This window comes from Panicum virgatum, chromosome 6K, assembly GCF_016808335.1.
Source record: "Panicum virgatum strain AP13 chromosome 6K, P.virgatum_v5, whole genome shotgun sequence".
Taxonomy (NCBI): Eukaryota; Viridiplantae; Streptophyta; class Magnoliopsida; order Poales; family Poaceae; genus Panicum; species Panicum virgatum.
In genome coordinates, this window is record NC_053141.1 from 19,250,771 (window position 1) to 19,278,554 (window position 27,784).

Here is a 27,784-nt window from a genome sequence, read left to right on the forward strand (position 1 = left end):
CTAGTAGCCCTCCTGTTTGAGTTCTGTAGCATTAATAATATTGTGAGCATACTACTTTTGGAGAATAATTAACGCTTTGGAGAATGATTTTCAGCAGATCTAGGAAAAAGTTCTACAAGATTAGACAAACTGAAAAGTTTTCAACAATTTTAAAAGTTGTGAACAAACTTCAGAGCACAATTAATATAGTATGGAACTTTAGAGAACATTTAAGAACAATTTGTATTGTTCAGGACTGTAAACAACATTTTAAACCAGGTTGGAACTTTCTCAAAAGTAGAGACTCAAATGGAACAATTTTAAAAGTTCCTTTTGTTTTAAAAGCAAGGGAACAAAAAGGAACAACTTAAATGTATCTAGATGATAGGAACAAACTTAAAAGTTTTGAAAGGAACAAACTTAAAAGTTGTACAAGATTAGGACAACCTACAAAGTTTAGAACAAAGTAAAAAGTTGTAGACAGACTTAAGAGAACAATTAATATAGTATAGAACTTTATTGATAATGTGGAACAAATGAAGCAGGCCAAAAAGTTCTACAAGATTACACAAACTGAAAAGTTTTCAACAATTTTAAAAGTTATGAACAAACTTCAGAGAACAATTAATATAGTATGGAACTTTAGAGAAAATTTAAGGCAGTTGGAACTTAAATGATCAAAAGTACCTATATGTGAGTTTTTCAATGTTAGAAGTCAACAATGAGTAAGAATTGTGTTCCAAAGTTGATGGAAAAATTGTGTAGCACAGAAGTCAACAATGAGTAAAAGTTGATGAGTAAAAGTACCTGCTTATTTAGCACAGAAAAAAATACTATATATAAAAGACTAACTACGAATAGCATAATAATTGTCATTACCCTAAAAGATTAATAGAATAAACAAGAAAACTATATAACTGCTGATAATTTTGCCCAAAGAAATCTAGAAGCCATAAAGAGTGAACTAAATTGCAAACAGGAATGACATTTCAAAACAAATAAGAAATGGGTAGATACTACAAGCCTACCAGTTCAAAACAGAAAGAAATGGGGAGATCTACGAGCCAGCAAAAAAACCTAAAATGAATGGAGGAAGAGAACGGGGCAGAAGACAAGAGAACGGCGGAGAAAAAGAAGAAAATGGGCACATGGGGAAGCTGAATCGACAAAAAAAATGGGCTCCTAAACGGGCCTCCGGAAGAAAGTTGGACCAGAAAAGTGACTGCGTGAAGCTCTTGTGCGATATGTCGATACGTAGATGCGCGCGCGTAGAATACACTTCCTGCTCCCCTTCCCCTCTCCTTCTCTCCCGCTCAGCCCAGCCAGCCACCAGCCCGCCCCAACTCCCTTTCTTTCTTTCTTTTTTCTCCCAGCATGGCCCGAACCCAGGCCCAACTCCTCTCCCCGGCCTGCCCCACATCCCTCCTCTCTCACTCTCGCTGACAAGCAGGCCTCGCCCATCAGGTCTTCTTCCACCTCCGCCACCCGTTTCCCCTCGGCACTGTGCCAGGCCTGTCCCCAAGGGTGTGCGAATGGTGCGACCGCAAAGGGCCTCCAAATTTCATATCTCTAGTAAAATGAACTATGTAGATGAGTTTGACATGGGTAGTGATTCTTGCCTCCATCTGCCGATCAACGCTTGCCATTCATATCTTTTGTCATCTGCCATGTCTATTCCCTAACCATGTATACAGTGATCAAATAACCATCTCAGACTTGTTAAAAAAATTGATGAAGAAAATCATGCCAAGGCTACCGTAGCTGCCAACACGTCAAGCAAACAAATTGATGAAGAAATAAACGTCAAATTTGGTAGCCTACTATGTCACAATCACTTGCCCCACTCCCATGTGGTATGTCTTTTTTACCAATTTTTATTCGATATGTTCAATGCCTGTGATCAAATGTGGAGCTTAATATTTTATTACAGTTTGATAACGCTAGCCATAAACAAAGCTAATCGTACTTCACGGCCACGGACATGTCCCTTTCCACCCAATACATCGTACAAGCACCGTATCTTCTTGCTTACAAAAATACAGACCGGTAGCTATATATACCCTGCAACTCTTCCGTATCCAATCACCAAATTAATAGGACGACAGTGCACAATTGCAGCAGTAGAAACCAACTGAAAGGCCTGATCGACCATGGCCATCCCAAAGGCTTTGCTCCTCACAATCCTCGGCTGCGTCTTCTTCTGCAGTGCTGCCCTCGCTGCTCGTGACCTGAGCGACGACTCAGCCATGGTGGCGAGGCACGAGCAGTGGATGGCCCAGTATAGCCGTGTCTACAAAGATGCCGCCGAGAAGGCTCGGCGGTTCGAGGTGTTCAAGGCCAATGTTAAGTTCATTGAGTCATTCAACGCCGCTGGGAACCGCAAGTTCTGGCTCGGCGTCAACCAGTTCGCAGACCTCACCAACAACGAGTTCAGGGCCACCAAGACTAACAAGGGCTTCAGACCTAGCCCGGTGAAAGTCCCTACTGGATTTAGGTACGAGAATGTAAGTATTGATGCGCTACCGGCGACCATCGACTGGAGAACCAAGGGTGCCGTTACTCCCATCAAGGACCAGGGCCAATGTGGTAAGTACACATTTAGTATGATGATACATTACTTGTGCCAACACAATTTACCCAAACTATTTTATATAATAACATTATTAAATGCAGGCTGCTGCTGGGCATTCTCGGCTGTGGCCGCCACAGAGGGCATTGCAAAAATCAGCACCGGCAAACTCATCTCACTCTCCGAGCAAGAGTTGGTTGATTGCGATGTCCATGGTGAGGATCAGGGATGCGCGGGTGGTTTGATGGATGATGCCTTCAAGTTCATCATCAAGAATGGTGGCCTGACCACTGAATCCAGCTATCCTTACACAGCTACCGATGGTAAGTGCAAGAGTGGATCAAATAGTGCTGCGACCATCAAGGGCTACGAAGATGTGCCGGCCAACGATGAGGCTGCACTGATGAAGGCAGTGGCGAACCAGCCCGTGTCGGTGGCAGTGGATGGCGGAGACATGACATTTCAGTTCTACTCTGGTGGTGTGATGACCGGCTCCTGTGGTACTGACTTGGACCATGGAATCGCAGCCATTGGTTATGGAAAGACCAGCGATGGGACCAAGTATTGGCTGATGAAGAACTCATGGGGCACGACATGGGGTGAGAATGGTTACCTGAGGATGGAGAAGGATATTTCAGACAAGAAGGGCATGTGTGGTCTTGCCATGGAGCCTTCCTACCCCACTGCGTAGGCATGCAGCTAGACCTTCATAAGCCTCGAGTTCAATCAAACAAAAACACTTATGTAGAGCCATGGATAATGCTTCCATGTCTCGTGATGTATCGCTGGTTCATATGTGTCTGTAAATTGTGTTTGAAATAATCTTTATGTATATTCTGCAGTTCAATACTTATTAATGATTGCTGAATACATGCTGGTAATTTTCATGGAGGCATGGAGCTCATATTCAGAAAGGATGAGCACACCACAGCCAGGTGCACGGAGATATGTCCCTGATGAGTGCCCTATGATGTACGGTTTTTATGCAATTCATGCAGAAAGGATTGACACATTAGCTGCTATCAAGTTGGCGCACTAAGAACTTGCGAACTTGCAAAAAAAAAGTTGTAGTACACAAGGAGCACTAATCAAGCAAATTCGTATTTGTGCAAGATCTTGCAAACTTGAATGCAGTAAGCCGTGCAGAGTCCATATATTTCTCGGCAGCAGGCCCATGAAACAGCAGTGCAAAAATCATTAGGCATGATTTATTGTTCGGTTGTATAGGATTTATTCTTGCCCAGGAATAGTATGTATAACAAGAAATTTGTAATAGGTACAACAAGAGACCATGATTTATTTTGGGTTGAAAACTCATTGCAATAAAATATACTCATGATAAGTATAACAAGAGATCGGGAATCTTATCATGAGTTTATTGTTATACCTACTATTCCCCGGTCTGAAATAAATCTTATACAACCAAACAAGGCCTAAGCATTCATTGGCTGGCCAACTTTCCATGGCTTTGGCCATGCTGTACTGGACTTAATATATCCAAACGAGATCTAGGTATATCCATGAGGTACAAATTAAATTGCTGAAAAATTAGGCACTCATGATCAACAAAGTTGCATATACTGTCGATGAGATAATAAAGCCAATTTGGTTAAGAGTCAGAATCCCTAACCGTAAGACGAAATGAAATCATATGGTACAGTACTAACTATATCTAAATGCGAACAAGGACCTGGTAACGGCAAAAGAATGTTGGAGCACCCGGAAATGGAGGTGGCAATGGCTCAGGAGACAGCTACGAGAGAACAGATGGATGAGCCATGGTGATGAGGTGGGAATTTTTTGGAGTCCTTTGGTGGGTCGGTTTTCGTAAGCTGAGAACCATAAAAAACATCCAAACCTGAAACTACAGAAAAAGAAACAAGCATTGACACTAAACACTGAACACAGTCATATTTTGGTTTGGTTCAGTCCTCCGTATAGGTCCTTCCCTCCCTGCTGCCGCTGCGTCGCCTCTCCCCTCCCCCTTTCCTGACGGATGGCGTTGAGACGGCCGTGGCCGGGGACGAGGATGGGAGGAGCGGCATGAGGGCCCCGCGGCGGCACAGGCCGAGTGGGCGGATATGGCGGGTGGGGGCGAGGGAGCAGCATGAGGGCCCCTGCGGCGGCACGCGGAGTGTGCGGGGCTGCGGTGGCGCTAGTGAGTAACTGACAGTGATGGATGATCCACTACTACATAACAGGATTTTAGTAACAAGTTGTAACACATATTATTAGTATTCCTATATGCGATGTTACTGTAGTTTGTTCTGTTGGAACAAAATACATGTTTTCCTTTAGATCCTAAAAAGTGTTACTACATTGTAACACAATTAGTGATCTAGTGGAACATTTCTCAAGTGTTACAACAGTCATCTTTTGTAACATATTTTTAGCTCTAGTAACACTTCCCCGTTGTTATAGAGAACATAGTTCCAAAATAGAACATTTTGATTCGTAACACATATTCTGCCTATTGTAACACACTTAATTTTTTCAAAAAAAAATTTATGCATTTCATATTGAAAATGATGGTGCATTGCATTTTTTTTTCGAGTGAACATCACACATCGCTCAATCACACAAACCACAATTTTCAATAATCACTAGAATATAGAAGGGAAACAAATGTAGGTAGTATGCATCATGTGACAGTGTGTGTGTGTGTGTGTGTGTCTATATATATATATATATATATATATATATATATATAAGAATAACTGTAGAGAGCAAATATACATTGTGACAGCAAAGAGTACAAAATCTGTACTATTGGAAAGGAAAATTAAAACATATAAGTATTTAGAAATCTTGAAGTTCATTGTTTCTTGATCCATTCTTGAATGCATCCAATTAAGAATTCAGCCATTGATCATAATCAACCTGCATAGAGAAATTATGCTTGTTGTAATATTTATGTTTTCAAAAAAAAATAACTATAGCATACACAATTAGAAGGCCAAGCAACTAATACTGATTTGGCATGAACAAAATTAACCTGAGTTAGCACTAAAGAAATTTGAAACAATATCAAACTTAAGTACTTAACAGCATCGAACTTAACAATGTCGAACTTAATATAACATCTCATCGACCATGCTGTTTTCATTGTTCATACATGAAGAGTTCACCAATCTCCATATTGCAGGTGACAGTTCTGAGGAAATATTGTCAGATGAACCATATGCTGTGTATCAATTACTAGTTTCCTGGCTCTAGCTAGGTGGTTCATGCCTGCCTCTGAATATTATTTTTTGTCTAGCTAATGTTTGTTGTAATGCAGGAACTATTTCACAGTTCAAGTCAGAGATGGTGCATATCCACCAGCCCATACGCTATATTAGTATTTTTTTATGACTGATTTCAGCATCATTTTAAGGAATGGTCCAGAGAACAGATACAAGGCACAACAATGTCAAAGTCTATTGCAAGAGGTCACCTTTTCTTTTAGTTGATGGCAAAGATCAAGTTTCCTTCCTTCTAAGAAATATGCAGAAATTTGAGGTGAACATTACTTGATCCTGGAAAGTGCTACTAGATTTTAGGCACTGCAGATGAATTGTACTCATCTATTTATGTAAGCTATATACTTGTAAAAAAGAGAGCACTAGAGTAACAAAAAGCATCAAAAGCACAATATCAAGTCATTGGAGCTCTCTTAGTAGCTTACCATTCTAATGCCCCAGATGTTGACAGAATAATACTGCCTTTCCTCCCTTAATTCTTTTTCCGCCACAACGTGAGGCAATGCTTGTCCATGCAAAGCATACAAGTTCTGGGTAACAAAAGACAAAAATTCTTCATTTATACCTCATAAAAGTGTATTGCATAATCATAATACAAGTAACTTATTATCAGAGAATATAAAAATATTTGATATAGTCAAAGAAAAATAGAAAACGAGGTTGCAATAGCATTGGTTCAAGTAAACAATTGATTCAGAAGTCTGAATAAAAAATAGTGTTTTATGTTGAATAAAATAGAGACGGACCTTTTAGATTTACAGGTTGTGCAAGGGATAAGCACATCACCAGTCACCCTCATCATTCAAGCAGAACAACACACTAGCATATGAGCATGAATGTTGGCTAAAAGTTTGAATGAAAAATTATCTACTAGCTTGCAGGTAAGTTATCTACTCTCAACAGTAATCAATAGGACGGAATCTATGATACACACTGATTTAAATCTGTGAGACGTGCTGAATTTCAAACCCTAGGTAAGACAGAAAAGAAAGCGAAAGAAGGAGAAGCTCACCGTGAGGAGCTACTAGACATCCACGACGAGGAGGATGGCAGCCACGGCAGGGAGAAATGTGCTGTTCCGCCCAAGGAGGGGGCGGCAGCATTGAATCCGACATCCTGCTCGTAGAGGCCGGCGGCGGCGGGCGGGGTGCAGCTTCCTTCCTGAGGAGTCCGCCGTCCACCGTCACTGCAGGCTCCCGGCTGGCCGCCAATCGACCGGCCCAACCCGATGATCCAATGTCCGCCTGGTGTGGTGCTGCTGCTGGCCGCAGGCTGCCGCAGTCCTGGCCGCGCCGCCGGGCGCCGCCTCAACTAGGATTCGGTGGTTGGAGCTGGGGAATTGGGAGCGGGAGGTTAGGGTGAGTGGGGGACGGGGGTGGGGCAGAGAGCGCTCGGCTCGGCCTGTCGAACAGACTGGCTTGTTGACCGCTAATGGGCTGATGTGGGCCGGCGGGTGGGAAGGGGGTGGTGGACTGCAACTATTTTGGGCCAGAGTGGGTAAGACTTCGGGAGCATGTTAAGTTATGCAATTTTTATTTTGTATAACCAATATACATGGAGTATACTATAATGGGTATTTAGTTGCATACCCTATAATTCAAGTGGGTCCGCTCCTGTGTGGCGGGTGTGTCAGGATCAACCAAGTAATTAGTGATGTGTTTACATTATCCCATCATTAATGTCATACGAAAGACATGTCCTATTTACCCGTCACTAAATCAGATGTCTTCTTTTTTGAATGTTGACGTAGTGTATCCCCAAATTAAAGTTTAATTTTGGATTAGGTTACCCCCACATAACCAAGTGGCAATGGATCTTACCACAATAGGTAGGTCGTAGGCTAGTTTCAACTTTATGATTGGGAGGTTTTGGTGCAAATAGTCCTTATGTGACCATATATGGTTAATTATTTTATTTCTTATTAAAATTTCAAGAAAAAGTTCTCCAAAAAATTTAAAAGATATGGCGGACCAGCATTAATATGATTTTTGTCACATACTTGACACTTCAGCTGATCGAAACAAGGCACATCACACTTTCATCCCTAAGTTGTACCAAATGCTACAATCATCCCTAAGTTGTGCCAAATGCTACAAAACAACATGCACAATATCATTGAATGAGGAATAGCTCTCTTGCCATGAGGTATTCATCACAGAAAGGTCGTTGTCATATGTGATATAGTGGGTATAGATCTTTGTATCACTTTAGTAGTAGCATTATTTCTATGCGTTACAAATACTTCCATATCCGTAGCAGTTTAGGTGTAACATTATTTTTGTGTTACTATAAGTGTTATTTGTAACACAATTTTAGAGCATAAGCTGTATGTGTTACAACCTTCATCTATAACATATAGTAACACATTGTTTTGTGTTCTTATGCAGTTTGTCTGTAACACATTGATGAATGTGTTACTAGAGTGTGTTACAATATCTATGCTTTGTAGTAGTGATCCCATTACCATCAACCCTAATCCAACGGGAGGCTGAACCGGCGGTGACGAGGGTATGTGCAGTAGTGAAAGTACCAACCTCTAGTATCAGTTACACTAGGAGTTCAACCTGCTGATGGTTTGAGATCCGGATCATAACCACATCAAATTAGTTACTAATTTTCACATTGATCAAACCTCACCAAACCAAACTGCATACCTCAAAAACTGAGCCAAACCAATCTGTTTGCCATTCCAAACCAAAACCCAAACTCAGCCATATATATTAGCTAGTTTGTACAGTGCCAGTAAACCAACGCTACACTGCCAGCGTTGCCGGTATACTGAATCAGCTACCAGCATTGTGGACAGTAGTTGCTAATAAATTGTATCAGCTATTAAACTGCAGCAAGCAACTTAGAACATTGAAGTTGAGACAATGTCACACCCGGTTTTGGAAAAGAACTAGATGCATCTCATATATATATATATATATATATATATATATATATATATATATATATATATATATATATATATAGGCTAGGGCTAATCCCTACCCTGGGTATGGAATAACTATTCCATACCCGAGCACACCCACCCCATCGCGTCGCTCGAGCCAACCATCCGATCCCGGCTCCGCACGCCGCTGGAACGCAACCACCCGGTCCTTCTCCCGTGGTCCCGCTCCGGTTTTTCTCGAGCCGGATGCAGACGTGCTGTTGTCCGGTGGTTTAAACATTAGAGGTCACGCCGATGCGGTTTTTCAAGTGACTGTGCATTCTTACAACACGGGTTCCAATGTTTTATTAAAGTCAGGCATATGTGTTTTCTCTTAATTTGGATGTATCCTGTTTGTATATGCAATGGAAATTTTCCAAGGAAATTCATATACATTGGTGAATGTCGAAAATATAGTTTTGCAATCCTGAGAACATGGCTGGAAAGAATTGTTTTGTGCCGGTATGCAGAAGCACAATCTTTTGGAATAAATTAATTAATCTTTACAACAAGTTTTGGAATAAATTAATTAATCTTTACAACAAGAAAAGAAAGGTAAAACGTAAAGTGTGAAGTTGATCACAAAAACTCATAATTTCACACCTAGTTTTCTAGTTGTTCCGGTCATAGAATCCCACCCTTACAATGACACAAAGCATAATCACATCCAAGGAGTATTTATATGATGAACAGCAGTGCCTCCAACAAATACAGTGTTCAGAAACACAAGCTTGGCCCTCTGATCCAGCAAGGCCGAATCCATGGTTCTCAGTTAGCCGGTCTGCTTTCCTCGTTACATATACTCCCAACTGAAATACAGCAGGACATGTGCAAGTTAATGAGAACAAGAAGGAACAGTATTAAAGAAAAACAAAACTCTTTGATAATAGCTTCTATGAATCCAAGTTCATAGACACGCAAGATCAAGAAGATGCAAAATTAGACAAGGCAAGAAGTGACTGACACTCGCGTGAACCTGGTCAGGGAAGAAACAGTAGCACTCAAAATTTCGAAGGTGCACATATAAAAACTGAACCAAAAATTCAAAATTTTCATGGCATCAGCATTCAGTTGTGAGAATGCACAATGTCGTCCATAGAGTAGTACACACATAATTATAGCACAATAACAAGAAAAAAATGTGATAGCACCATTTGTATGGGCTTTAATATCACATCAATAGCTCTGCATATAAAGGTTATGATGTTGTCCAGATAGCAACCAATTCTAATCAAATGATACGAGGAACCCAAAATTCTGGGTTGACTGTGTAGAATTCTAAGCAAGAGCAGATGCAACACGCTACACCAGGAATCTGGCACAATTTCTGGTAAGTGATTTTTCCACAATAAACAAAATAATAGGCTACAGTGAATTAAATGGAAATATTGGCTCCTCGGTGAGAAAGTTTCATGAGGATTTTGCATAGTGATAAAAGTCAAGGCATGATTCGCAAACCAATTTAGGTGCCATAGAAAGTCCATGGGCAGCAGTACAGCCATCCACACCAACTACCTAGGGCAGTAGCCATCACCATATACTAACCCTTAATAGCTTGGTTATATGAAGAAATTTACTAGCGGGAAAGGATTGAACATACTAAGTAGATACCTATGATACACCTTTCTTTTAGATTACAAGTATACCTTTTCTAACATATTTGATAGTTAAAATAAAACAACATGAAAAAAACTACAAATTACATGGTATGAACAAGGCAGAAACCTGAGCTCTAGTTAGTACAACAGAAGACACTATCAATATACTCTGATAGAATCTGACAGAACCCTGATTGAAGTCCACCCTAACATTTTGCAAGTAGACTCTATCAGTTAGTACTGCATACCCTTGTCTAAAAGGACTGATCTCGCTTGTGGTAATGATATAACTCTAAAATGCATATTAAGCTGGGAATAAATTGTTGCTGTGTATATATATCAACCAGAATACCCAAATCAACAAATGATAATAGAATTTGTACAGAAATTTAAACATGTGCATATGCAGTATTACTCAGTGTATTATTAGTTGATCAAATAAAACCATCTCAATTCAAATCCTATTACAGAAAAATGGGTGGATTATGATAGATCAGTAAATTTTCTAACAAAGGAAATGCACGCTCTTATATTGAATTGAACCTCACGGTCCTGACATTCAGATGATCATATGGTAAATTACCAAAGCATTCATGTAAATCAATTGTCATCTCCTGTCACTGATCTGCATGCACCACATCAGCTCTCTTTTAACACTGAAGTTGATCTGATGCTCCTCCTAGTCCTACAAGGCATAGTCGGACGAGGTGCCAACAATCTCGACATCATAGGATTGACCTGATGAACTGGCAATGCCTCCATTAGCTGCAGAGTTTAACAGTGCAAACTGCTTGTGCCCAGATTTTAATTATTTTTCCTTTCGTCACCTGGCAGAACGTTGAACACCAAAGATCAGAGTAATCAGAGGTCCAAGGATGAAACGAAGACAGCGCTTCTGTGCTTGGTTCTTCCTATAGGGAAAGAAGAAAGAGCATAAAGTGGGGCTTGTCAGCATAAGGTTACCCATGCATGTACTGTAATGTCTAAACAAAATACATGATAAATACTTTTGCAGTGATGTTGTTGTAAGCATAGTCACACAACCCACCTCAATGGCCTGAGTTTAGCAGATTTTTCAGCTCATCAGCAATCACCCAATAGCAAAATTTGTATTGTTTTTGAAAAGTAGAAGAGACATGCTATTAGAATATGTAATTTGTAGGCATAAAGATACTATGATGGTACTACAAGAAAAAATTCTGAAGATCGAAATTGAACATGGCAAAATCAGTCGTTGAGGGATCAAATGGGGAACAAGGAAAAGAATCACGCTACTACGAGAAAGCAACAATCTAGGGCCAACACTGCTCTAATACATTCACATATCATTGGTACTAACGCAGGGGATCAATCAAAATCAACAGATCATACGGGAGAAGAATAGAGGGCACCTTGTGCTTGGGGGTGAATTAGAGCTCACTAATCTGAAGAAATCCATGGTGCAGGGGAGGGAGAAGAAGCTGCCTCTACCAATGAAGAATGCCGCAAATGCCCATCAGATAATCTGCAAACTTGAAGAAAATAGGATTATATGCCTAAGCGTGCATATAACTGAAAGCTGAATCTGTAAGATAAATTTTGGATTGAGCATTAGTGCAAGATAAATCGCTATCAAACTGAAATATATAAGCTACAGAAACTATTTATTCAATGATTCAGTTTGATTTTTCAGCTGCAAATAAAGGGCTTCAACATCGTGGTTACTTGGACAGGATAAGTCATTCATCCTGTCCCATTCCTTGTTGTTGCCTATTTGCTTATTTGCAGTTATCTATGACTATGGAGTTTAGTTCAAGCAGCAGTTTATGAAAAAGCCAGCGCTGCGAACATATGGCCAGCGACAGGCAACAAATGCCATTATCGGTATTTACCATCATATGCTTAAAAAATTCTAGCGATTCTGCGTATTGTAATTATATGGTTCATGAACTATAATTTCAACCAGCAGTTCCAACGAGAGAAAAAACTCTAGATCAGAATTCAGGTCACATGATGCAGACAAGGACAAATTACATCAGAATTGAGGAAAAAATACCAAGGGCAGCATATGTTCAATCTATCCATTCATACAACTGTGCAGGCGATGCAAGCGCCGTATCTGCAACTACTAATACACCGGGAGGGAGGCACAGGACATGTTCTTACCGTGGGAGTGCTGGTGCGGCGCTATCGAGCTGACACACTTCCTCTCATTGAAGGTGCGGTGCAGGCAGGTCAGTAATGGCTCCTCTCATCGCAACAGATGGAAGAAAGGAGGGGGCGGCACCGGACGTGAGGAACCCTGATGGAAGGAGGATCTGGTCAGCGGGTCAGAGGAGGATCTCCTTGGGGTGACGGCGACGGGAGGATAGGCTCGTGGAACGGGGTCTGGATGAGGGAGCACCGTCGGAGGAGGGGTGTGGCGTCGACCCCGTCCCCATGCCGCCGTGGCCACCTCTGCCGGTAGGGGAGGAGGAGGGGGCGGGGAGACTGCGGGCGCCTGGTCATCCCACGCGTCCGCGGCGGCGGTGCAAGATACGACCGCCAGGGTGGTGCAGACGGGAGCTGGGCGGTTGTGCGTGGCTCCGGCTCCTGCTGCTGCTTCCTCCCACCAATCGGATGTCTCCCGACACGACGCCGACATCGGTAGCGCCGGCGGTGGGGCCGCCGCTGCCGGCGGGGGAGGAGGCGGGGAGGCTGCGGGCGCCTCGCTGTCTCGCGCGTCCGCGGCCGCAGGGGAGTGCAGACACGAGCTGGGCAGTTTTTTTTATGAGGGGAGCTGGGCAGTTGGGCGTGGGGACAGAGGTGGAGATGGTGGGGGACGTCGCGAACCGGATGGAAAAACTGGAAGCGGCGATCGGGGACAAGCCGGATCGGGTGCCCGGGCTCACTCGGGTATGGAATGGCTTATTCCATAGCTAGGGTACTCAATAGACTTACTATATATATAAATACACACGCTAGGATCAAGTTCACACACATATGATAGATATCATAAGTGAATATATTAAGAACAATGTTCAAACCATAAACAAGAGAGTAAATACCATTATTACACTCTGATAAATAGATATGAAGATCTTATGTTCCACTTTTTTTGGAAAAAGAAAAGTTTATTGATTTCAAGAAGGATACATCGAGGTGATACATCGTCTTGAAATAACTAAATAGGTGCAAGGGATCATGCTTAGCTGCTTTGCCTTGGTTTTTCTTGGGTTCAACCACATACTCGACACCGGGCTTGGGTTCGGCAACTTCGGTGGGCTCAACAGGTTTGTTCTCCGACGGTTCGGTCACTAAAATGCATGAATAAGATGCATGCATTAGAATGATGCCATGGTTGGGTCGTGAATGATATGACATGAAGAATCAATAGCATAACATGCGACGATGCACGATATAAATGTTGGGTATTTTAGTGTCACGAATAAATCCGCAAGCGCACAGATACCGTTGTAACTTTCACCTCAGAGTATTCCAAGGGTTATCGAATCCAAAGAGAACATGTGTGCACTAACTTCTATTCTAATCGGTCTAAGGACACATCAAGATAGGTATAAGGCTACAGAGATTCCTAAGATAACACTATAGCTGAGTTAAAGGTCGATCTGCCGGGCACAATACTCGCTTCGGGCACCGGCTTACAACTGGTCTGCCAGTCGACTCCGGCCAACAACTCTACGCTATATCCGAACGTGGAGGATTACGAAGGACCAATAGGGCTGTCACCACCTACGCCCTACCTCTACTAAACCGTGGGATATAAGGCAAACGAAGGATAGCCCTTAGCCTAGACACCACGCCTACACTACTGATTACTACTGTAGTCTAACTACGTATGATATCTCGTAGCAAACTACAGCACTCTGTATGAATATAGAGCGACGAACCCGCGAGTAAGAGAACTGATCTCACTCAACTACAAGCACTACTAGCATATACTATACCAAGTAAAATACTAGAGATAGGAACCACGAATACTTACTAAACCCGAAGAATGTAGCAGCATCCATAGAGGTACAAGCTGGGGCAGAGTGCCGACACCCCAGCACTTCTCCCGAACTACTCTCTCACTCTCGTAGAGGTACGAAATGGAGAAGAGCACCAAAGACCGGCGCCCCTCCTGAGTACCTCTACCCTCTCCCTAAGCTAGGAACCTCTAAACCAAAAAGAAGACTTGAAGTTGCACTTGGTGGATGTGAAACCTAACTTGGTGGTGTGTCTTGATTCTTACCCCCTCCTCTCATATTTATAGGAGGGAGCCACAGGCAGCAAGATCGGTTTCAGCTGGTGATCCTCCAAGAACCGACATCTAGGACCAATGAGGAGCTGCCATGTCAAAGATTGAAGTCGGTTGGTGTAGTTGGCTGGTCGGCCAACCAGGGTGGTCGGCCGATGGCCCACTGCCACTAACCGCCCCCAATCTTGGTATTTGGGCTGTCCTAGTGCCCTTGACCTAATCCCATGGGTCATGGCTTCTCCTAAGCTAGTTTGCTTTGGTACTTGGGCCTCTTTTGATCCATTTCAGCCTGATTCTCATGCTCTGGTTGGTTGCGCATTTTGCCTTGATCTGTGGAGTGTATTTTCCTACTCATGAAGTGTGTTTTCTCCCTTAATTCACCTACATACAAATATTTACCAACACTTGTGGAAATGGTCAGTAATAAACCCCTACCACTATGTTGATGTTTACATTTTATGTATTTATGCAGAAGTTGACGGCCTAAATTTGGTACTTAGCAGTCGTCAACAATACCCCCACACTTAGCCTTTGCTCATTCTCGAGTAAAGCAGAAAGGACTAAGGTGGAACATGACTTCCAAAAATATGAAATGAGCATAAGAGATATTCCATACCTTGTACTTGTGAACTCTGAAGTGTCTATCATACCATCTTGGGTGGTTGAGGTATGGAATGGTCTTGAATCAAATCGCTTCTACTCCTCATGTCAAGTAGCTTTGGATTTTTCAATAAGTTTTCAAAATAAAAATTGCTTAGCTCCTCATTTGGCTCTCTCAGATCGCTCAATGTGTATACATCCTCACAAGGCATTTGACTTGCCTTTTCTTCATCCTACTTCTAGTGATGTGTCACACCCGGTTTTAAGGACAAAACCGAATGCATAACTATATGTATGCCAGGATCAAGTTTCATACAAATAGAGACATTATAAGTGAATAATCAGTAACAGTATCACAAAAAAGAGAAATACAATAACTAAAAGACTATCAGAGTTATACAGCTTATCCTGGAAACGAAGGCTTCAAACTTCACAGGCAATCGACTGGGGGTTGCGTACGCCTATAACTTAGCAGCATCCTCAAGAGACTTTATACACCTTCTTCTTCTCAGCAGCAGTAAGTAAGGGTGAGTACACTTATAGTTGGTACTCAGCAAGGCCATAAGAAATAACCGGAAAATGATTTAAATCCATCTTTAAGTTAAATTAATCATGTAAGGGTCCAAGCCACTCTTGACCGTGAGCACGGCTGATATATCAGTTTTACACTCTGCAGAGGTTGTACACTTTCACCACAATTTGTGTAAAAGTTTTGAAGAACTTTGAACCCAACCACGCATGTGATAGCTAGGCACAATACCACACTTTCCGAGGTGTGATTACATAGGGACGCTACGAGGCCTTTCCAAAGAATCCCTATATGTATGTGTTGGTCCCTAATTTTGCTGTACCTCAGAAGACACAGCTTCCTCCACCCGCTCCACCACACATACTCATAACAACCAAGCAAAACCACTGTTGGCGATCGATTTCTATGATTTTTACCGCCAACATTTCTCCACAATTCATGATTTAAGGGCCAACACAAACCAAATCTGATTTATATTAATGAGTTAAACAAGTTTTGGTGAGTATTTGAATGCAGGAACAACATGTACGAAATTTGGCCAAAATGGGAGGAATCCCAGGCCGGCCGGCCAATACCCCGTGGAGTTTGATGCTCATCTTTGGTTAGAGTGCTCATGAGTGCAAATGCAAGCCAATCCAATGTGGTTTCATACAAAATACACAAACCAAGACCGAAAGGCTTGAGCCATAATAAGATGGGTCCACATGCAGTACTCCAACTCAACCCCAAGCCCGAAACCATCTATGAGGAGAATATGCAACCATTGATCAACATGTCGGTGGATCGGAGGGCCGAGAAGGGACAAGCCCAGGCCGGCCGGCCTAGGCCTGGCCGCCCGGCCCCCAACTGCCTCACTTCAGACCAATGCAACTGAAACCGACTTCATCAGACAATCAGGAGCGTACAGCAAAATGGCGGCAAACAACAGACGACATCCCCAGGCCGGCCGGCCTAGGGGAGGCCGGCCGGCCTCACTTTTTCGCGCCACGTGTGCAGCCTTCCAGAGGAAGATACACAACCGCCATGCATGAGTGGACAGCTTGGCTTTCAAGCTAAGCTATCGTAGCTTTGCTTACAAGCTAAGCAAACCTTAGCCTTGCTTACAAGCTAAGCCACCTACCTTGGAGGGCTATAAAAGGCAACCCACACCCCCACTCTCAACACACCATTTGGAGAGGAGAAGAGCCTCAAACAAGATGTAGTCCATCTTAGAATAGGGAGAGTGTGAGGTGAGAGCTTTGGTGAAAACCAAGCTAAAGGAGCGGTGCTGAATTATTTCAGCCTTACTCCACTTTTGTAAGCCACCTCAGAGGAATGAAATATCTTTGGAGTGAAGTTCCTCATCTCTCGTTGGTATCTCGCTAGTCTTTCTCTTTACTTCGGTTACTTGTTTACTTTCTATCATTGATCTGCGGGATCCCTAGTCTGCGTAAGTAGCAAATTCTACTTATTTGAGAGTGCTCTCTGCCTTGCCGGGAGGTAGGAGTACGTAACTCGATAGTTGTAGGCATGGTGCCTAGACTGGGTTAGTTACATAGGGTTGTGTTCCACCCCACGGTACCGTTGTGGTAGGCGGCAGGTGGTGACAGTCCTATCCGTCCCTCGTAGTCCACCACATTCGGGTGTTTTCATAGCAGTAGTGCCGACTGCCGTTGGACTCCCTTCTCACCCGAATCTGAGTCCTTCCCTGAGGCCGCCGAAGTAGATCAAGACAATTTAGTTTCAAGTCTTCTGGGTAATAAGTTGACTAACCGGCGTTAGACCCTCTACCCACTTACCTCTCTTCCCCTGATGGGTCCGGTTGAACTAGTTCTAGACTTAGTCAAAGCTTTACCGTTTCTTAGATTCCATATCCCAGGTATACTCCATGGTGAAAGCTACATCAGTCTCTGTGCACTTGCGGAGTAATTCGTATAGGCTATGGAGTGCCAACAAGCTTTCTGCGCCGTTGTCGGGGAACGGTAGCAACACTAGTTTAGAACTCGTTCAGCTATACACCTTTCCGCATATCCACATGGGGTTTTACTCCTAGTTATCCGGCAGTTCCATCCTGCGAGCTTTGGAATCGCCACCATCTTACCCCCCATTTATCTGATGGTCACGAGGCCAGTCCCAGTCTCATTGCCATGGTTCGTGCATAGTTTTTCTCCTTGATGAAAGACAAATTCCTACACTCACTTGCTAGAATCCTACCATACCTGGTAGTAACCAAAACACCTTATGGTGAAAGCTTTCCCTGTTCTCTCTGATGGGTGAGAGAAAATTTGGTACGACCGGAGTGTAAGGAGAGTTGGAGGAGATTGGATCATGTTGAAGGATGAGTCTGCTTATTCTTCTTACCTGTTACCAAAGTGTTCGCACTTCGCTTTCCACTGCTATCATTCAAGCAAGGCGAAGGGTCATTTGGAATAGTGTGGGAAAGATTTTTGCTTATGGCATATTCTAGAGCACCTCATGGTGTTCCGGAAGGTGCTGAAGCATCATTTCGTTGGTGCACTCAAGTCAGAGAGCGCATTCCATAAATGTTGCCTCTGATGAGTTTCGCCAACCGATCTACCCAAAGAAAAGCAGCAAGTTCGCATCCTATCAGCTGCATCCTCTCCACCTTCACAACACATAGGAACTACCGAACCACTCAAGTCCACAGATCATGAGCCACTCACCAAGGATATGTCAATGTCATTCCTGATCTCTTCATAAGAGTATATGGAACACAGCAATGCCGAAGGAACATAAGTACATATGCTCAAGATTTGAGGCATCCATTCTAGATGCTACATCGCAGTTTGAGGGTCTTAATGTGATCGTAAGCAAGGAATGGATTGAGGAAGTGCAAATTCGACGGTAGTATCATCTACCAGAACACTCCTCTGCACTATTGGGGACGCTGCACCACAAGAAATCTTGGTAGAACCTAAGGTGGATCGACGGCCAGATGATGGAGAGTAAGGGAATTCTTCATGATTGTGTCCTTGATGTGATGTGATCTTCCTTAATTTCTACATCTTCGATATCCCCGAAGACGACAAGTTTTCTTGATTGGTCAGCCAATAGAGCTACTTGTCAACCCCAACGGAAACCGAGCTACACTTCAGCTTGAGATTGGCAAAGAGAAGATCCCGGTTAGTCTAGTTCATTCAGGCAATACAATTATAGAGGCTAGACCGGAGCAAGACCCAGTGGAGGAGGCAATGAGCATAATACAAGAGGAATCTTGCTCAACCTATCTCAGAAGAAGATGCCATTCACTTCACCTAGGAAACAGATCTGGGCGGTTACCTCAAGCTCAATGAAGAAGAGAAACCGCAACATCCTCTTCTTGAGCTGAAACCGCTGCCTCCTAGGCCAAAGTAAGCCTTCCTCCACAAACAACAGAGTACGCTAGTTCTCATCAGTGTAAGCTGACAGAGAGTGAGACTAGGCGGCTCGTTGCAGTCCTACAGAAGTACTGGTCCATCATCGAGTACTCTCTATAGGACTTGAAGGGGTTCATCCCCAACTTGTGCACCCATCGCATCCCTATGGAACCGGACCATAAGCTGTCCAAAGAGCACCAGAGACGGCTGAGTGATGCGATGTGGAAGGTAGTAAAGAATGAGGTATTGAGGCTACTGCATGTGGGCGTCATCTACCCCATGTAAGACAGTGATTTGGTCATGCTAGTTCAAGTGGTCCCAAAGAAGGGAGCAATCACATCTGAGGAGCGCGCATACCTCAGAGGGAAGTCAACAAGGATGTGCATAAATTGCTGGATGCTCAACAAGGCTACCCGGATAGATCACCTCTCTCTCTCCCCTTCAATGGTGATATGCTTGAAATGGCTGGCCAATCACTCATTATTCCACTACCTCGACATATACTTTGGTTATCAACACTCTCCCATTCATGAGGATAACCGAGTAAAACTACCTTCACCCGTCCCTACGGCACACTTCGCCTATCGGCGAATGTCATTTGGTCTTTGCAATGCACCTGCTTTACCTCAGAGGTGTATGATGGCGACTTTCTCCGACCCAATCGAGAACATCATGAAAGATTTCTCAGTCTGTGGCAATACCTTGAGACATTAGTTTAACTCTCAAGGATGCCAAGAAATGCACTTAATCCTTAACTAGGAGAAGTGTGCTTTATGGTCAGAGAAGGAATTGTTTTCGGACATGGAGTGCCAAGAGGCACTCATTTCCTCTCCCATCATACGACCTCCCGATTGGAAATTTCCTTTCGAGCCCTCGTGCTATGCATATGATCACGCCGTCGGTACAGTGCCGGTTCAATGCAAGGATAATCAGCATTATGCCATCTCTTATGCAAGTAAGACATTGACCGGAGTTTAGTAACAACGGAGAAGGAACTTTTGGCACCGGTATTTGCCACAAGTTAATATCCTACTTGGTTGGTATTGAGGTGATAGTACACACGGATCATGCTACACCAATGTACCTCTTGACCAAGAAGGATGCCAAGCCACAACTCATCCGTTGGATTTTGCTCCTATAAGATTTTGGATCTGGAAAACAAAGAAAAGAAAGGAGCAAAGAATCAAGTGGTTGTTCATCTCTTAAGGATGCAAGTAAGGGATCGGAATTACCATTTGATGACTACTTGAGAGTTGAGACTCTTCTGAAGGTCACTATATCTAGTCCAGGATATAAGAACTTGGTGAATTTCATGGTGACTGGATATATACCTCTAGGAGAAGACAAGAAGAAGTTAATCCACCTTAGAGAATACCACCTTTGGGACGACCACCTATCTATTCAAAGTCTGTGCTAATGGTTCACTCCGCAGCTGCAACCCGCTATGTGAGACCCGCAAGATCCTTGAGCGTGCCACCCATTGCCATGGGGAGCATATCACGGAGTATTCCGTCCCCATACTTAGGTCTGGCAGAAGGGATAATTCTAGTCAACCAAGTTTTGAGATGCCAAGGAATCTGTGTGGTGATGCCCAAGATGTCAGAGACACGGGAATATCAACGCCTGTGATGCTATGCCACTGAAGAGCAACCTTCAGTTGGAAATTTTCGGCGTATGGGGAAATGAATCCATGAGTCCTTCCCTATGCCAGAGCACCGTAAGTACATCTTGGTGGCTATGGACACTATGTGTCCATATGGGTTGAAACACTTCCTGTGTTGCTGCCGACTCGAAGAATTCAAAGAAGATGGTTCAGGAAATCATGTTTCCTTGCTTTGGATTTCCAAGAGTCATGTTTAGTGGTGAAGACTCACACTTCACAAGACAAGACCTGCAGGAAGTGTCTCAGCGAATTGAAGTAAACCACCGGGTTGCTATTCCATATCACCCCAATAATGAACGCCAAGGAGAAAGAATGGAAGAGCAAAATCATCTAGCACCTTGAGCATATTGAATATCCTTAAAGACGTGGATAGGACTAACATAGTACAATCCCAACGGGCGATCAAGAGGTGGAAGATGGATCTCCAATCAGCCGGGATTAAAAGGCAAATATGTTTGGCTGAATTGGATGATTGGAGGAAGAAGGCCTACCAAAACCGATTATGGGGTCATAACCCTCCAGGATAATGACAGGAATACCTTCAAGGCCTATGGCCAAATATTGAATATATTCCTTGAGCCCGAATTACCATAACTCGAAGAAATAGACGTCTACGAGTTATTCGAGCAAGAGCCTTCGTCTATGGTCATCGCCAGACCTTAAACGTGCCATATCCTAGTAGTGGGCGCTGATTTATTTTCCAAATTATTTCTCAAAATTTTGTTTTCAGCAGCGCTAAGTTTTTGTTTGAAAAAAAAATTGCTTCATGCTTGTGCTTTAGTTGGTTGGCGCACATTTGTGTGCCAACCAACCCCCCTATTCTAACATTCCACCAAGTGTGCAGGGGAAGTACATGAACATTATTAAGACGAACCCCTTAACAAAGTTGAGTGCAATACGATGCACCCGTGCCTGACCAAACATCGCCAAGTGCAATTCGTCACGGAGGTTTGCGACTGTATTCCGTTTCCTTCCAGGTTTTTATTCATATTCTTTCTGGATTGAATAAAATTAAAATTGGATGAAAGCCTTGGAAGAGATGAATTCACACATGATTCTCAAAAGTGTATAAGTTATATTTCTTATGCAAGTACTTGTTACCTTTGGAACATACATAATAGGATCACCTGAAGCTTGTCTATTGACCCTCATGATATAATGAAATGCGAGACATGTTCTTTCTAATTCATAGTCTTGTAGATTTGTTTTTAAAAGGCTAAAATGAGGCAATTCTCATGCTCTTTCAACTTTACAAAAGTCCTATCCAGAGCCATATATGAGTAGAGTTGAGCCCACATAGCTATCTTTTTATATTTTGAGCTTGATCAAACATCGTTGCCTTTCGAGAAATGTCATGATCATCTAGTACTTTGGTCATCCACCACGCACATTCATCAATAAAGTCCACCAAAAGTGGTTCATCGGAAGCTCTCCATCCCCCCAAAAAAAGAGAAAAGAGAAAAGGAGGGAAGCGAGTGAGGAGACACTCTTACTCGAGCAAAAAAAAGGACAAAGGGGAAGGATGGAGAAGCCAAGATCAAACACCACTCAAAGGACATTCATCCATCGCACACATGCACATGACCAAGTTCTAGGGTGACATGACCTCTCAAAGACAAGATTTTTGATCTTGCAAAATAAATGAGGAAGATATGCAACTTTATCCCTACCTCGAGCTACACAAAAGCCTATCAAAAAGTAGGAGAGGTTTCTCAGTTTACCTTAGCGAGACTCAAATACAAAAGAGAAACTAAGAGTGAGTTGAAAGAGATGAGAGCATGCCTCCTGTTTTGAAAATCTTGCAAAAACTCCAAGTACAGAGAAAAGGAAATGAATCATGTTCTCCATCAAGTTGTTCTGAGGATCAATATTCAGAGATGAAAGTGTTAGCCACCCGGAATCCAAGGTATGAGGAAAGCATAGAAATAATTCTTATACATTCTTTGAGCTCATGAATTCTGGACTTTGCTTGATCCTCTGGATCTTTGTCGACTCTTTTTGCTCGGGACGAGCAAAGTCTAGGTGTGGGGGTGTGTTGGCGGTCAATTTCTATGATTTTTACCGCCAACATTTCTCCAGAATTCATGATTTAAGGGCCAACACAAACCAAATCTGATTTATATTAATGAGTTCCACAAGTTTTGGTGAGTATTTGAACGCAGGAACAACATGTACGAAATTTGGCCAAAATGGGAGGAATCCCAGGCCGGCCGGCCTATACCCCGTGGAGTTTGATGCTCATCTTTGGTCAGAGTGCTCATGAGTGCAAATGCAAGCCAATCCAATGTGGTTTCATACAAAATATACAAACCAAGACCGAAAGGCTTGAGCCATAATAAGATGGGTCCACATGCAGTACTCCAACTCAACCTCAAGCCCGAAACCATCTATGAGGAGAATATGCAACCATTGATCAACACGTCGGTGGATCGGAGGGCTGAGAAGGGACAAGCCCAGGCCGGCCTGCCTAGGCCAAGCCGTCCGGCCCCCAACTGCCTCGCTTCGGACCAATGCAACTGAAACCTACTTCATCAGACAATCAGGAGCGTACAGCAAAAAGGCGGCAAACAACGGACGACATCCCCAGGCCGGTCGGCCTAGGGGAGGCCGGCCGGCCTCACTTTTTCGCGCCACGTGTGCAGCCTTCCAGAGGAAGATACACAACCGCCATGCATGAGTGGACAGCTTGGCTTTCAAGCTAAGCTATCGTAGCTTTGCTTACAAGCTAAGCAAACCTTAGCCTTGCTTACAAGCTAAGCCACCTACCTTGGAGGGCTATAAAAGGCAGCCCACACCCCCACTCTCAACACACCATTTGGAGAGGAGAAGAGCCTCAAACAAGATGTAGTCCATCTTAGAATAGGGAGAGTGTGAGGTGAGAGCTTTGGTGAAAACTAAGCTAAAGGAGCGGTGCTGAATTATTTCAGCCTTACTCCACTTTTGTAAGCCACCTCAGAGGAATGAAATATCTTTGGAGTGAAGTTCCTCGTCTCTCGTCGGTATCTCGCTAGTCTTTCTCTTTACTTCAGTTACTTGTTTACTTTCTGTCATTGATCTGCGGGATCCCTAGTCTGCGTAAGTAGCAAATTCTACTTATTTGAGAGTGCTCTCTGCCTTGCCGGGAGGTAGGAGTACGTAACTCGATAGTTGTAGGCATGGTGCCTAGACTGGGTTAGTTACATAGGGTTGTGTTCCACCCCACGGTACCGTTGTGGTAGGTGGCAGGTGGTGACAACCCTATCCGTCCCTCGTAGTCCACCACGTTCGGGTGTTTTCATAGCAGTAGTGCTGTCTGCCGTTGGACTCCCTTCTCACCCGAATCTGAGTCCTTCCCTGAGGCCGCCGAAGTAGATCAAGACAATTTAGTTTCAAGTCTTCTGGGTAATAAGTTGACTAACCGGCGTTAGACCCTCTACCCACTTACCTCTCTTCCCCTGATGGGTCCGGTTGAACTAGTTATAGACTTAGTCAAAGCTTTACCGTTCCTTGGATTCGATATCCCAGGTATACTCCCTGGTGAAAGCTACATCGGTCTTTGTGTGCTTGCGGAGTAATTCGTATAGGCTAAGGAGTGCCAACAACCACCCCAACACAACATATAGTTCATCTAATTACTTAGCCAAGACCAGAGCCATATAGTATTATGGTTGTACGGTTTTCTTGGGTGGTTCTCCATGTTCTAATTAATTCATAGTATTCTCATAAATAAGCATAGATAGAAGGATGATTAGGGTCACTTGCCTTTCTCCAATGAAAAACTACTCTTACTACTCTTCAACTTTTGCTCACTTGAAACTGTTGATCTTCAATCCTCGAATAAGGATCCTTCTACTCGAAGCAATCAACAGGCAACCATACAAAGCAAACAAAAAGTACAACTAAGAACAATACACCAGAACAAAAGAAAGGCTTTAAAAGAGTGTACTAAAGGTTACGAGAGCGCAAGAAACACGGAAAACGGAGCTAAAACGGCGAATATATGGGAGAAACAAAGTTGTAGGGACCTAGTCGCGATTAACTATAGACATGAAGGGCTAGTAGGAAACTTATGCAAGACACATAAAATAGTGCTTGCAAAAAGGGCAAGGGCTAGGGTTAGATCTGAAAAAGAGCAGACTAGGGATGGCTGGTTCTATTTTATAAAATAATAGGGGCTAAAATGAAATAAAAATGACTGTTTTATAAATATTTCTGAACTGGAGTGGACCGCGTGTTGATTTCAACAAAACTGAGGGGCTTCTTTGCAAAACATCCTAGTGTTGACTGATATGGGATCTATTGACTCTGGTTGAAACAGATCCGGGCCGTTAGATCGGAATCCGACGTCTGTGGTGGGTTTGGGCGGAGCGGACGGCGCTGGCAGCGGCGCCGTGACGCCGCCACTGGCGGCGGCTCACGGCGTCGAGCTCACCGGACTTCTCCGTTTTCGGTGTTCCAGGCTTGGTTTTGGCCCTAGTCTGGACGGGGAGATAGTACACGCGACGGCGAATGCGACTACGGGATCTGGGAGGCGAGTTGGAGACTGGAAAGGGGTGCGCAGCAGTGAGAGGCTGCCACGACGCGACGGCTAGCGATTCCGCACGGAGGGAAGCAAGAGAGGGGAAAAGGAAGGGGCGCAGCATTGCTCACCCTGAGGTGGAGCTCTGGGGGTGCGCGGGCATCGAGAGGATGCGGCGGAGCAGTGTTTCAGCAGCGGCACCGAGCTCCCGAGCTCCAATGGCAGCCGAGGCTAGGGTTTGCGGGAGGCAAGCCCGGCGCGAGCTCGAAGGGGTCCAGAGGGGGTCGCGGGCGCTATAAATAGGGGGCGGCCACGGGTCTTGCCGTGCGCGCCAAGGGAGAGGGCGGCGGCGTGCGTGTTCTGGCAGACTCTGCTGAGTCCGTGTCACACACGGGACGGGGAAGACGACCCCGACAGGCGGGGCCTGCCTGTCAGCGGCAGAGAGACGAAGGGAGAGGCGGTTAGGTGGGTCGGGCCGGGGGACTAAAATGGAATTGGGCCGGCGATGGGGGTTTTGGGCCGCGGGGAAAGAAGGAAAAGAAAGGGAGAAGGAGGTGGGTTGGGCCTAAAGGGAGAGAGAGAAGTGATAGTTTTGTTTTTCTTTTCTTTTTGAAAAAAGGATTCAAACACATTCATCTGAATTTAAATTTGGAGGATTTAAATTCAATTGAACTCAATCAATAAAATAATGCAATTCAGCTTGAATGCATAACAAACAAAACGACCTCATTTAATTTAGAAGACAACCAATTTTTTTTACACTAAATTCCTTCTGAAGAAAAATAAATGTTGGGCAAATTTTAAAATTATGAGAACATTTTTGTTTTATTTTTAATTTCAATCACATCCTGAAATTCAAAAATTTTAGGGGTGTGACATGATGGCTATATGTGGAGCTCAAGGTAGGATATGGAAGATAAGGCATACTTGTCTCACATATATTGCAATGTCAAAAACCGGATCCAAAGTGAAAATCAAGTCACACAATCAGATCAAGATGTGCACATGTATGGATTGTGGTGGATGGAATGGAAACTCCTTTTGTATGATCTCTCTCTATACATAAATTGTTTAGAGAGCATAGCTATCTCTTTTTTTTCATGGACCTTCATGTGTCCATATTTTTTTTGATAGCCCATGCCTCTTTTTTTTTATACAAAAACTGGAGAGAGAGAGAGAGAGACCAACACATACTATGGAGCATTTATTTTGTGGAATGAGTGGATGGTACAATGCTAACTTCTCAAAGAAGCATAGCAAGGGGTATAAGGCGTGCACGTGAATCTTGATCGTAAAAGCATGACAAAAATTTCTCTCAAGGGTTACAATAATTTGACAAAGCTCAATGCAAGACAAGCAGCATATGTGTATAAGGTTTTCAAACTGAAACATCATATGGCTTTGGTATATCAAAGAGGAGCTTTGCAAAGGAGTTTTCAAAATTTTCAAAATAAAGTCCCCATGCACTTAAACAACAAAGAGCAAAGATCATATCATTCAAACCATATCATTCAAACAATGAGCATGCTTTCCTAAATATTTTTGTTCACAAGCATCAAGGCGATAAGAATGGAATAAAACATATGCAAGCCAACTATAGAAAACATATAGAGCAGGTGCAACACACTGATTCACTTTGAGTTTGATTTTAGTGAGTAAGATTTAAAATACGTTCAAACTCATGAATCAAAGAGATTTGAGAGACAGAGGATGCACATACTATCGCTCTTTAAGAAGGTGGGGATCAAGGCAATGGTGATTCAGCCAAACCACTAGGCGGCAGGCTGAATTTGGTGTCCTTGCCTTGTCTGTTGTCATGTTGGTGCAGACATTGCTGTGCAATGCATCTGTGGGAGATCTCAAATGTGCATGACAATGATGGTCTTGAGATATCTCCCCCACACTTGTACTTGTACCTGGTGCTGTATTCAACGAGATGGTGGAAACGAAATAATGGCTCTGGCAGTTTTAAGAACCAGGGAGCCCTACAATTTATTGAAACTAAACTTTACTCTCACCATGAGACTTACTCTGGCGATCCTCGGGCGACCTCCCGACATGATTTTGTTTAATGTCAAAAGCAGGACATTGAGAGTACTTACCATAGTGTTTTGTTGATGAGAACTCAATATTGTCACCATGGCAACTCCTCTCATTTTTTTGAATTTTATATTTTTTAAGGAGGAAGATACAAGAACTAACACCATTCCCAAACCAAGATAAAAATTAGCAAGAGGGATCTTACTTGGGGTCCTCACATATCTCCCCCACACTTGGAGTTTGCATTGCTGGGCAACAAAACTTCAAATGTGTGGAGTTCAAACTCCCTTTCATAGTTGTTCCCTTGCCAAGACGTATCAATATGTTTGAAGTTGGTGTTGCTTCCATGCTTGTAGGCATCACCTGTCCATCGTTCATTTTGATCTCCACCTGAAATGGTTAGCGGCCCAAAATACTTGAAGGAAAGATTTATCCTACAACACGCACTTGCTTTTATTGAAGGGAAATAAATAAATGATAATTCGGGCTATCTCCCGGCAGTGCTTTGTTTTTGTGGTCATAAGCTCGACTATGAGAACTCTTGTAGCCATCATTG

At 43.4% G+C, this 27,784-nt stretch overlaps 1 protein-coding gene and 2 long non-coding RNA genes across 5 annotated transcripts; 1 reads left to right on the forward strand and 2 right to left on the reverse strand.

Moving 5' to 3' along the window:
* The first annotated feature begins 2,063 nt into the window (after window positions 1–2,063).
* LOC120639124 (senescence-specific cysteine protease SAG39-like) lies at window positions 2,064–3,401 on the forward strand. Its single transcript, XM_039915159.1, has 2 exons — window positions 2,064–2,565; window positions 2,653–3,401. Exons 1-2 carry the CDS (start codon window positions 2,130–2,132, stop codon window positions 3,237–3,239), a joined length of 1,023 nt encoding a protein of 340 aa, XP_039771093.1. The 5' UTR covers window positions 2,064–2,129; the 3' UTR covers window positions 3,240–3,401.
* A 1,720-nt stretch (window positions 3,402–5,121) lies between these two features.
* Window positions 5,122–7,162, reverse strand: LOC120711990. The gene is made up of 3 exons (XR_005690574.1): window positions 6,803–7,162; window positions 6,216–6,320; window positions 5,122–5,428 (listed from the first exon to the last, which is right to left on the reverse strand). It is a non-coding gene; the product is annotated as an uncharacterized LOC120711990 (long non-coding RNA).
* Window positions 7,163–9,246: 2,084 nt separating this feature from the next.
* Window positions 9,247–12,605, reverse strand: LOC120639125. Of its 3 annotated transcripts, XR_005661282.1 has the most exons (5): window positions 12,469–12,605; window positions 11,715–11,827; window positions 11,372–11,380; window positions 11,151–11,234; window positions 9,247–9,534 (listed from the first exon to the last, which is right to left on the reverse strand). It is a non-coding gene; the product is annotated as an uncharacterized LOC120639125 (long non-coding RNA). The 3 variants fall into 3 exon arrangements; XR_005661281.1 differs by lacking the exon at window positions 11,372–11,380; XR_005661283.1 differs by lacking the exon at window positions 11,372–11,380 and having other exon boundaries at window positions 11,715–11,834; window positions 12,469–12,600.
* Window positions 12,606–27,784: the final 15,179 nt, after the last annotated feature.

Excerpts from the sequence above, each read along its gene's own strand:
- LOC120639124 (XM_039915159.1), top strand. The coding sequence starts at position 2,130 with ATGGCCATCCCAAAGGCTTTGCTCCTCACAATCCTCGGCTGCGTCTTC. Across the intron at positions 2,566-2,652 it reads CAAGGACCAGGGCCAATGTG|GCTGCTGCTGGGCATTCTCG; the intron begins GTAAGTACACAT and ends TATTAAATGCAG.